Below are 13,270 nucleotides of genomic sequence, written 5' to 3'. Positions count from 1 at the left end.
TTTCGTTCAGTGTACTTTTTTCTCTCCCTGGAAACTATTTGGACCAAGAAGACCTATGTGCCATTTTTGGGACGAAAGAGATACCAGCTCTCAAGTGGGGAAGAGCATGCCTTATATTCTTTTATATGAAGAATTTAGGGAGCGTATTTCAAATCGCCTTTAATAGAGTAGAATGGCGGATTAGGATTTGTGTAGTCAATTCCGATTAATTGAAAAAAAACTATGATAATGACTTTGGACCCATCCATGTTATCCTATAGATTTTCCCTTTTATGCCTTGCAGGCTTAGAGTTTAGACAATTTATCTTTTGTTTTAAAATTTTTAGAATCATCTCATTCAACCCAAACAGGTTCCAAATAGTTAGGTGTAAGACTCGGATGATGATAATAATCTCACACCCTAAAATTAGTTAGAATCTGTTCTAGATGGGTCTGAAACAAACCATAACCTCATGGTTCACTATAGTGAATTGGGCAATACTGCTAAAATCGAGGTGCTCATTTTTCCTGCTTGCATTACTGGGGTGAAAGAGCGCCTTCTTTTTTTACTCGTTACCCCAATTCATTAATTATCCCTAATTTTCAACCATTTCTCTCGAAAAATACTAGATAATTTTCATAGATCTACAAGATATATACTTAAATTTTTTATTTGAACCCCCAAATTGAAAATTCAATACTAAAGTTGTTTTTTTTTTTTAAGCTCAGATCTCAGATTCGAGGTGTCAATCCAAATAAATGTTGGGGCTTTCTGTCTTGACAGTCATAAGCGCGCTAACAAGCCAAAATTAATCTATACTTCAAATTATCTCTATGTTCTGGTCGATCTCAGCCAAATTGCCCCAAATCATATGGTCGCAACCAGAACCACCAATCCGACTTCAATTTTGACTACTAAATTCACGTTTTTTGAACACTGGTTATATATAACATGAGTATTCACTCAGATTTTCAGGTTCTCGAGTCCGACCACAATTCTTGTTTTTAAAACACTGGTTATAACATGATAATTCTCTGATTAAGTAAACCCAATTGAGATTGTATACAATGAGACTATTTATCTTTAGTACAAGGAAGTCACAATTATTTGCAGCCATCCTATATGAAATATGATAGTTTGAGTATGTCTTAGAAAAAATTTCTTTTGAACTTTGAGTTTGGTCAATGAAATAAATGTGGCCACCCAATTTCACATCCAATGACCAAGATTAATTGTGACCATCGTGTAGCAAAGGTAAATGGTCTCATTATATACTTTTCCAACCCAAAAAGGCAAGTGTCAACAATGTTTGAAACCCGGATCACTGGGGCGGGTAATTCACCCATATTCCGTGTAAAATCCCTAATCAGCAATCCCAATCGCATATAAATTGGTCTGACTTGGTAATGCAAAAATATTAAAAATAAATAAAACAAAATAAACATTGAAATAGAGGTTTATGGGATAGAGATTAAAAGGGATCCAAAAAAACACTTTGAAATTATACCATCCTAGAACCAGTTGGGTCGAAAACCAATTCCCATAAAGATTGCCAAATTACGTTGCTTGCGTTATCCCTGCTCAAATGCATTTTGGGCAGGCCAAGGCCCAGGCCCTTTTGGGCTTGGATTGGTATTTGGTGAGGTGTGGCATTAGTCCCTGTTGGGCTAGATTGGTGACAGAAGAAGACTGTTTCGGCGCACACCGTACCATACGAGATGAGATGAGGGGCGGGCATTCCATTAATTTATGAGAAATGAGAAATCCAAGGGTATTTCCGTACCGTACCAGTAAAAACATGTTCCCTCTCTTGCGCCTTCCCTTCATTTCTGCTTGCACTTGACCGCTGACCCTTCAACATAAACATCTGCCCTGTCTCTACATGAATGACCTTGAAACTGAAAAATTACTGTAATACCTACCCTCACCATGGAAGCCAAACAAGAAGCCATTGGACTTGCACATAAGTAGGGAAACCTTTCAGGAGAATATTTGTTTTTTGTGTCCATTAAAATGAGAAAAAAGAAGTTACAGTACATAAAACACTCATTGAATCTAGATTAAAGGAAAAAAGAGTGGTCTTAATCATACAAGAGAAGTAAGAAGTAAATTTGGTTTCCTTCTTTTAAGAGGTGAAAGAATTAGTGTTACAAGCACAAGAAAGAATCAGTAATGGCTGCAAAAAAGAATAGTAGTGTCACAAAACCAACCAATCTTTCCCTGCCTCCTCTTGACCCAAATTCTCTCTCTTGATCCCTCCTATCCCTAACCTAAAATTTTCTCTTGTGGGTTGCACCAAATTCTCTCTTTTGGCCTTTTCTAACCCCAACCTAAAATTCTCTCTAGTGGGTTGCACTAAATTCTCTCTTCTCTGATCTTCTATCCCTAACCTAAAATTCTCTCCAGTGGGTTCCACCAAATTCTCTCTCATGGGCTCTTCTAACCCTAATCTGAGGTCCAAAACCACACCATATGAACTGGACCCATGTTCCTCTAATGGGACAGGCATATTCAGATCAAAACCCATCTCCCCACTAGTTTGTCTCTCTAGAAGTTGCTCCTCCCCACTCCAATGGCACCTCTTGTGCCCACCAAATGCCTGATCAGTAGAGAAAACCCTATTGCAAACATCACAGTGATGAACCAAAGCTAACCCTACTTCCTTCCTCTTCCTCTCCATGTTTTCTCTCCCTTCCTCCTTACCCATGCTCCTAAATATCTCCTCTCTGTCTTCCTCCTTACCCAACCTCCTCCTCCTCCTCTCCATCTCTTCTCTTTCTTCCTCCTTGCTCAATCTCCTCCTCTCTGTCTCTTCCTCTTTGCCCAACTTCCTCTCCACCTCTCCTCTCAATTCCTCCGTATCTTCCCCTTCGCCCTTCGCAAAACACCCTTTCACATTCTTATGGCTCGCCCGGTGCCCTCCTAGCGCCTGATGTGAAGCGAACACACGCTTACAACTAGAGCACTCGAACCGACTATGGTCAACTGGCTCAGGGGGCGGTGCGAGGCTTAGAGAGAGGGACAACTCATTATTTTCATTTTCATCATCATTTGACATCATGACTAAGCATCTTGCTATATCTTGCTCTTCGAGACTAAGCGGTGGTGGTGGAGGAGGTGGTGTTGGTGCAGGATTTCTTATAAGGTGGGGAGGGGGGTTTATTCCTCTCCATTGTCTTTCAGGGTGGCATCTCATATGGCCAAATAAGGCTTTCCATGACCAAAATCTTTTGCCACATTCCGTGCATGGGCGCGTGATTTTGGGGGCAGAGGACGTGAAGGCGGGAGTTTTTCGGTAACTTGGGCGTCGGGTAGGGGGCGTGGAGGTTGTCGCAATGCTCTCAATTGGGGTGGTGGAGCTCTCCGGTTGTGCGCTATAACTTTGGGGTTGTGTATTGGACCTCTCTGGTAGGGTGGTGCCAGTTTTGGAGGGGGGACGGCCTGGTTTCGAGCGCTTCCTTCGTCGGTTTTGTGAGCAGTGGGGGTCAAAGGGCGATGAGCTTTCCAGGCTTGGTTGCCTTTCGATTGTTTGGGTGTCTGTAGATTCTAACTTCTCGCCGGAATTCATCCTCTTTCCTAACTCTCTTCTTCTTCTTCTCTCTCTCCTCTCCTCCTTTGGTTCTCTCTGTTGCTCTCTTCTTCTTCCTGGTTTAGTTTGCAGAAGTGGGGAAACCGTATAACCGCCATGAGAGGCAGTTGCTACTAGGGTTTTTGAATTTGAAAATCAGTTAGTGGGGGGGAGGGGGGAGGGGGGAGGAAAAATGACGAGAATAGCCTCGAGTATGTTGGTTCAAGTGGCGCCCCTGTTTGGTAAAACCGTAGAAAGGATGGAAATTTTGGATGATGGAATGACCAAAGTGCCCCTTGAGAGGAATTAGGGTTCAGTTATTGCATGTGTTACTTTCAGGACAACACAAAGAACGTGGTCGCTATTTCTTCGGCCGTGGTGTCCGTGATGCTTTTTGGTCCTAACTGTTGGGTACGTGAGATCATAGATCACTGAATTTCAAGTTTGGAGCTATAAGCAATATCATTTTTAAAAATAACAACCACCATAACGTTTCAGATATCATACATCACTTCTTGACAGAGAGAGAGAGAGAGAGAGAGTAAATCACCTTATCATCACATATCACTTCAAAGATATTGCTACAAAGAAACACTTTTCTTTTTCTTAGAGACGATATATCGACTTCTTCTTTTTTTTAATTTTTTTTTTATGGGGCGGTTTTAGGGAGGGAGAACTATATTATAGAAGAACTGTGGTATTGTTTTGGAGAGAGAGAGATGGAGGAGTTCATAGGGAGGGGGTCCGGGATCAATGGTAGGCTCCGTTCTCACGGTAATAATAACAATAATAATAATAAACTTTAAAGGTTGCAACCACAAAATATAGAATTAAACATGTAGCTAAAAAATCCATCGGAAAATATTGTTTTAATGTTTAAAAACCCACCCTCTAATTGATCATCTCAACATCCAGATTTATGAATATATGAAAAATAAAATTTAAATCCTATAATTAGTGCATCTTGCAACACATTATCTAGACCGTCCATTTACAAGATATTCATTGTTTATAAATCTACACAATTTTAACCATTTTTGGAGTTTAATATTTTATAATTAGATATGAAAATAAATTTTCAGATAATCCTGAAACAAATTTACACCAAAATTATATATTATGATCAAATTTAGTGGAACGCTTTAATTGGATTGTTTAAGTTTGCACCCTTACAGAAACCACACCTTAATGATGGTAAAATAAAAAGGTGAACAGAGGAACATTCATAATAAAGAAGCTTGAAAACAAAAACAAAGATGCAAGAAGAGGGTTCTACAGAAATCCAAAATGCAGAGAAAATGGAACTCAAGATCACCTAAAACTAAAAACACTTGTTTTGAATCAGAAATAACTAACAACACTTTGATATGGTCTTCATAGGCATCAGTGCTCAGCTCACACAACAGGCCCGACAGGCGAAACAGAGCCAAAGAGATGGACTATTTGCTCTTTATTCTTCATGTGTGTGTGCGTGTGAGAGAGACGAGAAATTCTGGAAAGGGGGCCATGCCTGTGAGAGATTTAAAAAATGGGTGCAGTATGCATGTGATAGATAGAGATTGACATAGATTGACTTCATGTGTGGGTGGTGAGAAGAGGGTCGGAGAGAGATTCACATTAAAGGGGTGCACGTGTGTGAGAGATAGAGAGATTGGGGGAGAGAAATTATTGACTTCAAAATGGACCCAAGACAGGAGTGCATACACCATGCACGTCAACGACTGAGAGAGATCTTGGTCTTGGGAAAATTCAGATGGACATCAGAGAACGGACGAAGACTGAGGGAGATCTTGATCTTGGGAAAATTCAGATAGATATGCAGACTGCAAAGAGATGGAGAGAGAGAGATCCTGGTCTTTGGGAAAATTCATATGGCCAGATAAGTGCAAATTGGATAACACGCAGGGGCACAGGCCTCGAGATGCAATCCCATAACAAAAACCAATGCATCAGATGAGAGAGCCCACCCTGCAAGACTGTAGAACTCGACAATTTGAAACTACAAATGGCACACAATCTGACGCACAGAGATCCCAATAAACATAAACATAAACAACCAAATACTCCACGCTCAAAAAACTTGCACAAATGGATAAACAAAACCTCGTCACATCACAAAAGCAGTGAATGAATCATGATTTCAATACACCAGCATCTTTGATAGGGAAATAGCAACTTATTAGAGGAACCTAAGTCCATCAAAGTACAGTAACTGAGAGTCCAAAAGTTATTAAACCGAGATTTAGTAGTTGAAACTTTACTAGACATCAGCTTCTGCCTTGACAAACCATGTCCTATTAACCCTTTATCGCTCTACATATACTGATCTCACTCAGCTGAAAACTTAGGCAAATCGTCCATTACATGTTGGGTTTAAGGTTGAGGTGGGTTGCAAGCTTCTGACCCAGTGACTTGTCACACTGCATTCAACCAAATCCGATCACATTAGAATCAGCAAAAGAGAGATATTCACCGACACTGAGAGAGAGAGAGAGAGAGAGAGAGAGAGAGAGGTTGATGTAGAAAAAAAAGAAAGAAGACAAATAGCAGACCAGCTTAACAAGTCATAGCTTGGAATTCTGGGGATAGACAGATCAGCTGATTTCATAGAATTGATGCCCAATTATTTGTCTTTTGCAATTAAGTCCAGACAAATTAAGCCCATTTGCACCAAATGGGGACCAGTTCCCAAGTTGGGCAGATTAAAATTTACTTTAAATTCATTTCTAATCCCAACCTAAACTCAAAATTCTGGATTCTAACCTAACTTCAAAGTCAAATAAAACAAGTTGAAAATCCATTGCTAACACCAAGCCAAACCCCAAAAAAGAAAGAACCATAGACCGAAGCCCTGGAATAGAGGCACAACACAGGCATTTGACAGTTTACAGAATGATGTACACTATGAAATAAATGAAATATATGGATACTGACCTGAGACCAGTAAGAAATCCAGATGCTGAGAATCTCATGGGTGACTCTAGGGTCTGATAAAGCATCAACCCATCGTTTGATGAAGCGTTCTTGCCTGCATAGAAATGAGACATCACCATTAGATGCATTTTGAAGAGAAGTAATGAAAGAAATCATCTTGGATTCTTGGAATGATCCTAGACTATCGGGAGAAAAACTATCGTTTTTTTTTTTTTACCTTTACATTTTCAACTACTATCAGAAGCATAAATTTCGTCAAATAAAAAAAAAAATTAAACAGTACTGGAGGCATAGTACTCATATGACAAGAAGAGCTGAGGAATTCACCTGTCTATTGCAAATGATCTGTATCTCTCGCCTGGCTGCTTGAAGTTGTTCTCCTTCTCGATCATGCACTTTAATGGAACCACAAGCAAAGCAATTAAGTGCTTTAGAATTCAGCCATACCAAGGAAAAGAAAAAAGAAAATCTCCATGTTCTTTTGTAAGAAAAAGAGGAATTGAAGTCCATGTAGTGAAGAATAATGTACTCCTCACAGAAGATTGGAATGAAGTATAGAACACCATTGCGTTTAAAGTTTCAGGCATGTTATGATTCCATGTAGTATCTATCTGGACGCCAATTGTGAAAATCCAAAATAGGCAAAAAAAAAAAAAACAGCAACTGAAGAACTTCAAGAGATGAATCATCTGAGTAAAATTACAGAGATTCACAAATTACTCGTATACAAACAATACAACAAAATTCAAGTAAGAGAAAACAAACTCACCTTCTCACGTTTACCGCTGCAAATTTGAGGGGGCATAGGGAACTTCTCAGCATGACGCACAGGATCAAACCTTGAGGGGAAATAATCCACCTGCAACCCATTAGAAACCAAATCAGATACAAATACAGTTGGAGGATCCTAAAAATACATATACAGAGTCTTAAGCAAAGAACATTAGTTCTGTCCTACTTTTTAAATAGGAAGAGAAGGATTTAACAAAACAAATTTAAATTATGATAGCATGGACCATCTTTCTCAAAAAACGATTGTGATAAAAGGGTTCCAGCCATGGAGGATCTTATCCTATCACCACAATGTCCACTTCACCGAACCATCTAAAACAAAAACCCAATCCTTTATGATACATGACAGAATGTCTTCTCTGTTGTTTTTCTTTATTAGTGTCTCTTGATTCATGTTACAGCAAATCTTATTCCAACTTCTATGACTCCAGATACATTTGCCATTTATCAATGAACATTATACCTATCAAAAAACACAAAAAAAAGACATTATTTAATATCACTGTATTTCAAAAATCACCGAGTCGACTTGGGATTCACCTAAGTTTGCTTGGTTCAAGACTCTAGCGAGTCCCAAAGTGAAACTAGGGACTGCTGAGGTCTCACCTCGTTTTGATATTTTTATTGTTAGTTTCTTTACAGATTCAGCCGAATCTTGTACCAACTTGGCCAGGTCGGATGAGGGAACTTGGGCTTGGAATCTTGGGAGTCCAAGCCAAGAGTCCTTGTTTTTAGACAGTGGATAAAACAAATGAGAAAACATTACCTCTTCATCCCGGTGTGCAAAATTCATAAACCCGTCGTAGTGGTTGTTGTGATGGGCGCATTTGGGGGCATTAGCCGGGAGCATCAAGTAGTTGGGTCCAAGACGATGCCTCTGAGTGTCAGAATAAGAGAAGATCCTTGTCTGGAGAAGCTTGTCATCAGAGTAATAGACCCCAGGTACCACTATGGCAGGGCAAAAGGCCAGTTGCTCATTCTCAGTGAAGAAATTGTCAATGTTGCGGTTCAAAACCATGCGCCCCACTAGCAGAAGGGGTAAGATATCCTCAGGCCATGTCTTGGTAACATCCAATGGATCGAAATCAAACCTATCCACATCCTCAAGATTGATGGTTTGGATGAAAAGTTTCCATTCTGGGTAGTTTCCAGCCGCTATAGAGTCGTATAGATCCTTAGTTGCATGGCTGTGGTTGGTTCCTCCCACGATAACTGCCTCGTCATCTAATAGGGACTTAACCCCACATGAGGGCCTCCAATGAAATTTCACTAAAGTGGCTTTTCCTGCCTTGTTGATGAGAGTGTATGTGTTGACACCAAACCCATCCATGTGACGATAATCCATGGGGATACCCACATCGTCAAAGAGGAATGTGAACATGTGGAGACTCTCAGGGTGGTGAGAGAAGAAGTCGAGGATCCTCCAGTTCTCTTGGATGTGAGTTTTGGGGTTTGGTTTTAGGGAATGAACCATGTCAGGGAACTTCATGCCATCGCGTACGAAGAACACAGGGAAGTTGTTCCCAACCATGTCAAAGTTGCCCTATCAAAAGACAATGGGGGCTCATAATCAGTAAGCAATGACTGCAGGGCTTCGTTGTTTAATGAAAAAGATGATGGGGTTTCACATATAAGTAAGTCTTTGGCACTTCAACAGATAAGTGGAAGAAAACAGCATAAATTTATAAAGCATAGACCAAATTCCTTGTGATGTCATTGCCTGTCATTGTCTTGCAACCATCGCCTTCCGGTTCAATTGAAACCGCCAGAGGATAGAGTAAATGTCCTATCTTATGAGAGAGGAATTCCCAATAAAACTAGATTTAGTGTATTTTGAGAATCCTGATCAAGAACGATATTAGGATTTGAGCTATATATCATCTAGAAGGCATCTCTCCTTTTGGATTCTGATAAATAAGTTTTTCATACACGCATAGGATAAAGATAATTTTTAGAAATTTTTTATATTTCTTTAAAAAGATCCACCATGGCCAGTCTGAAGCCCGGAAAAAGGAGGAGGGTTGTGTTAGGTTGGCAGCTAAGGTAAGATTTTTCCCCCATCTTTTCATGAATCTTGAAAAAATAGTTGACAAGGCTCGAATTACGATGATGATATCGTTCTTTAAAAAGAAATACAGCGTTTTCTTAATTTTGACTTTTTAATCACAAGTATCTATTGTTTAAAACATTTTCCAAGTTCAAATAAGGAAGAATAAAGAGATGCTATGTATCTTCTCTCTCAAAGTAGGTCCCTCTCCTTATAGAGCCCAGTTCCACACAAGCACACGATGAAGATAACATTCTAAACTTTTAAATTTATTACAAATATAGTAAGGAATCATTGTTTAAAAAAACGGTCCGCCTGGCGCCTGCCTAGGCGTTTTTTAACAAAAAACCGCACGCCTCATGAAATGGCACCCGTAACGAGCGTTTTTACCTGGGCGGGACCCCAGGTCTGGGCGGGCACCAAGGTGGCCTAGGCATAGCCTAGGTGGCGCCCAGTGAAGTAAGGTGAAAATTGCTTTTTAAATTCGCCCGACAAGACAGAATGGGTCATTTTGGCCCCCAAGTTTGTATAAAAATGTTATGAGGTTTATTTTTTAACCCCAAAGTAAAACGTATGTTGCGAAATGGAATAAATTACAAAATTTGACACAAATGTATGCATATATGTACATTAGGATAGCAAATATTTTTAAAAATGCTATGACTTTTCACTACAGGGCTAAAAATGGATGATTTTCCACTACAGAGCGCCCGAGGATCTGGGCGCCAGGCTGGCCACCTAGGGGCTGCCTAGCTTTTTTTGATACATTCCTTTAAAAAGAAATAAAGCGTTCTCTTGTTTTTTGATTTTTTAATCACAAGTATCTATTGTTTAGAACACTTTCCAAGTTCAAAATAGGAAGAATAAAGAGATGCCATGTATATTCTCTCTCTTAAAGTAGGACCCTCTCCTTACAAAGCCCAGTTCCACACACGCACACGATGAAGATAACATTTTAAACTTTTAAATTTATTACAAATATAGTAAGGAATATAAAACATTTTTAATTATTTTGAACTATGACTTTTTATTTGAAAATATTCCCCAATTCAAAATAAGGGATATGAAAGATAATTTATCCTTACAAAATACTTTCCTAATAAACAAGGTTCCATAAATTCTCAAATTTATCTCAGTTTCCCAGATTTTCCATCTCTTAATAAAATTAAGAAATAATATAACTAGGAATGGGCTCAAGGCTAGGTGGTCAGGCTGGTGGGATCGCCACAATATGATGCCTTAAGTTCCATTCCTACCATGGGTAGGGGGACCCCATCCCCACTAAACAACATGACTTTCTTGTAAGTTTTAATTATGAATTTATTATTTTAAAACATTAAGTGAATCAATATAAAATATGATCTTTGAATATTAATTTTCAAGTTGAATGGTTGTGCACAAAACACACTTTTAGTTTAAAAAATAAAACATATGTACTTACTATTAATCAGAAAAAAAAACTAGCATATGCAAATATAAGAATAGCAATATATTTTCATCCTAAAATGATCCTTACCAGAAGCTAAACCATGCCATATTGAAGTAATCAAACAGATTGGATGTTCAAAAAGTGTTTCTGTTCCCTAACGTGACAATAGAACAAGATGCAAACAATTGACAGTAATCTACAGTTACCCCCCATATAAAGGTTTCAACAGAATGTGAAGCGAAATAAAACGAAAAGGTAAAAAAATACAACACATTCCAAAATAATCAATTATTTGCAGAGCTGAAGCAGAAAATAGGAAGGAAATGCAAAAGCAAAAGGAGCTTCTTTCTCGAGCTCCAAATAATAATAGTAAAGCAACAGCACAATGCTTCACATTGCCAAAAGAAAGGCAAGGAGAAATAGCCATACTACAGATAAAAATAAAACTCAAGTAACTAACAGGAAGCGGCAGCATAACCTCAAAAGATACAAAAAGAAGAAACAAAAGACAAAAAAAAAAGGATAAATTTATTAAAGATCCTACCTCTCTAGTGTAAAACTTGACAGCAAAACCTCGAGGGTCTCTGAGAGTTTCAGGGCTTCCACGCTCATGGATAACAGTGGAGAACCGAACAATAAGAGGTGTCTGGACCCCTGGGGCTCGAAGGAAATCAGCACAAGTGAGATGAGAGATGTCATGGGTCACCTCAAAGAATCCCTTAGCACTAGCACCTCTTGCATGCACAACACGCTCTGGTATGCGCTCCCTATCGAAATTCGCAAGCTTCTCAACCAAATGATAGTCCTCAAGAAGAATAGGCCCTGTTCTACCAACAACAAAAAGGGTTTTAATTAATGTGATAAGATACACAACATATACTAAGAGAGAGAGGCTAAAATCGACACTACACTATAGGCAATAACAAGAAAGATATAATATTTCTGATCCCTCAGAGAATCTATAACATGGAGAATAAGTTAATGAAAAATTGATGCAAAAACCAGCAGAAAGCAGAGAGAGAGGGGCAGAAATTGACACTACCCAATAGGGAATAACAAGAAAGATATAATATTTCGGATCCCTCAGAGAATCCATAACATAGAGAGTAAGTTAATGAAAATTTGATGCAAAAACCAGCAGAAAGCAACTGAAAACAATATTGGAAAGAATAATATCTAATGCCAATAGAATCAGGCCGGAAGGAGAGGGGGAAAAGGGGAGAGAGAGAGAATCAAGCTCAAAGGAGACGGGGAAGAGGGGAGAGACATAGAATCAAGCTCAAAGGAGAGGGGGAAGAGGGGAGAGAGAGATAGAAAACCAGCTAATACACATATTCATTTGACATGACAAAGAACCATTTACATCCTAAGGAATCTTTCATTATAATGATTATCAACAAAATATACTAACAAAAGAAGCCAGCTCTGAATATGATCATTCTTAGAATGAGAGAAACAAAGCTGCAACAGTCAATGAAACGAAAACTTCATACCAGCCCCCAAGAAAGCATAAAATCAAAAGAATCAATATATTCATTAAAAACCCAGAAATCAAACCATAACACAATCATAAACTCAAAGAGATACCTCTAGATCCAACTGTCAATGAAGAGTTGTTATTCCAAACAGGCGCACCAGAGTTGGTGGTGAAGAAAGGGCAATTGTGGGCGCTCGAAGGGCGAAACTGGTTCAAAATTCAATAGAAATTTAGCCAAAAATTCAATCGTTCTTCCAATTACGCAAAACCCAACTCTAAAAAGCACAAAACCAAACAAACCCAGAGCGAGAAATCAAGAACTATACCTTGTATGGATCCATGGCGTATGGCTCAACAGAGAATAGGCTAGAGGGAGATAGTAGAGAGAGAAAGACCCACTGCTACGATTCCCCCAAAACGAATATATATAAAATTGGCCACCCCATTTCTTTAATATCATTTCATACATGGCACAAAGCCCGCGTTGGGCTTATCAACAGAAACCAAACGAAATGCCTCTCAAATCGTTCGAAATTTCAAAAGCGTCCCTGTTTAATTAGCATGTTATGTAATTCTATATTTGAGATTTTACCGAGGCAAGAGAATGGGGTGGGGCCTTGGCCATATCAAGGAGCTCTATGATGAAATCGCTTACTCTATTCTCATCAAAAGGTAGAGGTCCAAATCTTTATTCACTTACCATTTTTTACTTACCAAAAAAAAAGAGTTTATGTTAGTTTTTGTCGTGTTAGCCTTGTATTATAGAAACGAGGGATTACAAATTTCTATTAAGAAAGGTTTGAACAGTACAAATTCTATAAAGGCCCATTTGTTTTGCAAGAAATAAAACTTTCAGACAGATAACACTCTTTATTGTAGTAATTCTGTGTTTGGCTGCATATGAACTGTAGTAATGAGAGCCCAAAGTTTCTTTTTTTCTTTTTAAAATGATAAAGTTTAAGTTCTTGAGGGGCCTAAGAACCCAAACTCTCTCAATGTTTTTGTCGCTCACTACTTCTGGTGACGAGTATTCACTACTAACT

At 38.8% G+C, this 13,270-nt stretch overlaps 2 protein-coding genes across 2 annotated transcripts; both read right to left on the bottom strand.

The window, feature by feature from the left end:
• Window positions 1–1,958: 1,958 nt before the first annotated feature.
• LOC18424074 (uncharacterized) lies at window positions 1,959–3,701 on the bottom strand. The gene has a single exon (XM_020676584.2). It carries the CDS (start codon window positions 3,546–3,548, stop codon window positions 2,178–2,180), a length of 1,371 nt encoding a protein of 456 aa, XP_020532243.2. The 5' UTR covers window positions 3,549–3,701; the 3' UTR covers window positions 1,959–2,177.
• Window positions 3,702–5,704: 2,003 nt separating this feature from the next.
• On the bottom strand, window positions 5,705–12,624 carry LOC18424073 (catalase-1/2). Its single transcript, XM_006828652.4, has 8 exons — window positions 12,554–12,624; window positions 12,338–12,434; window positions 11,295–11,572; window positions 8,041–8,817; window positions 7,252–7,341; window positions 6,810–6,877; window positions 6,483–6,576; window positions 5,705–5,968 (listed from the first exon to the last, which is right to left on the bottom strand). The coding sequence occupies exons 1-8, from the start codon at window positions 12,566–12,568 to the stop codon at window positions 5,909–5,911; spliced, it is 1,479 nt and encodes a 492-aa protein (XP_006828715.1). The 5' UTR covers window positions 12,569–12,624; the 3' UTR covers window positions 5,705–5,908.
• Between the last annotated feature and the right edge of the window lie 646 nt (window positions 12,625–13,270).

Source organism: Amborella trichopoda, chromosome 9, assembly GCF_054954075.1.
Source record: "Amborella trichopoda isolate Santa Cruz 75 chromosome 9, AtrichopodaSantaCruz75HAP2 v2.0, whole genome shotgun sequence".
Classification (NCBI taxonomy): domain Eukaryota; kingdom Viridiplantae; phylum Streptophyta; class Magnoliopsida; order Amborellales; family Amborellaceae; genus Amborella; species Amborella trichopoda.
This window is presented reverse-complemented; position numbering and strand designations above follow the sequence as displayed.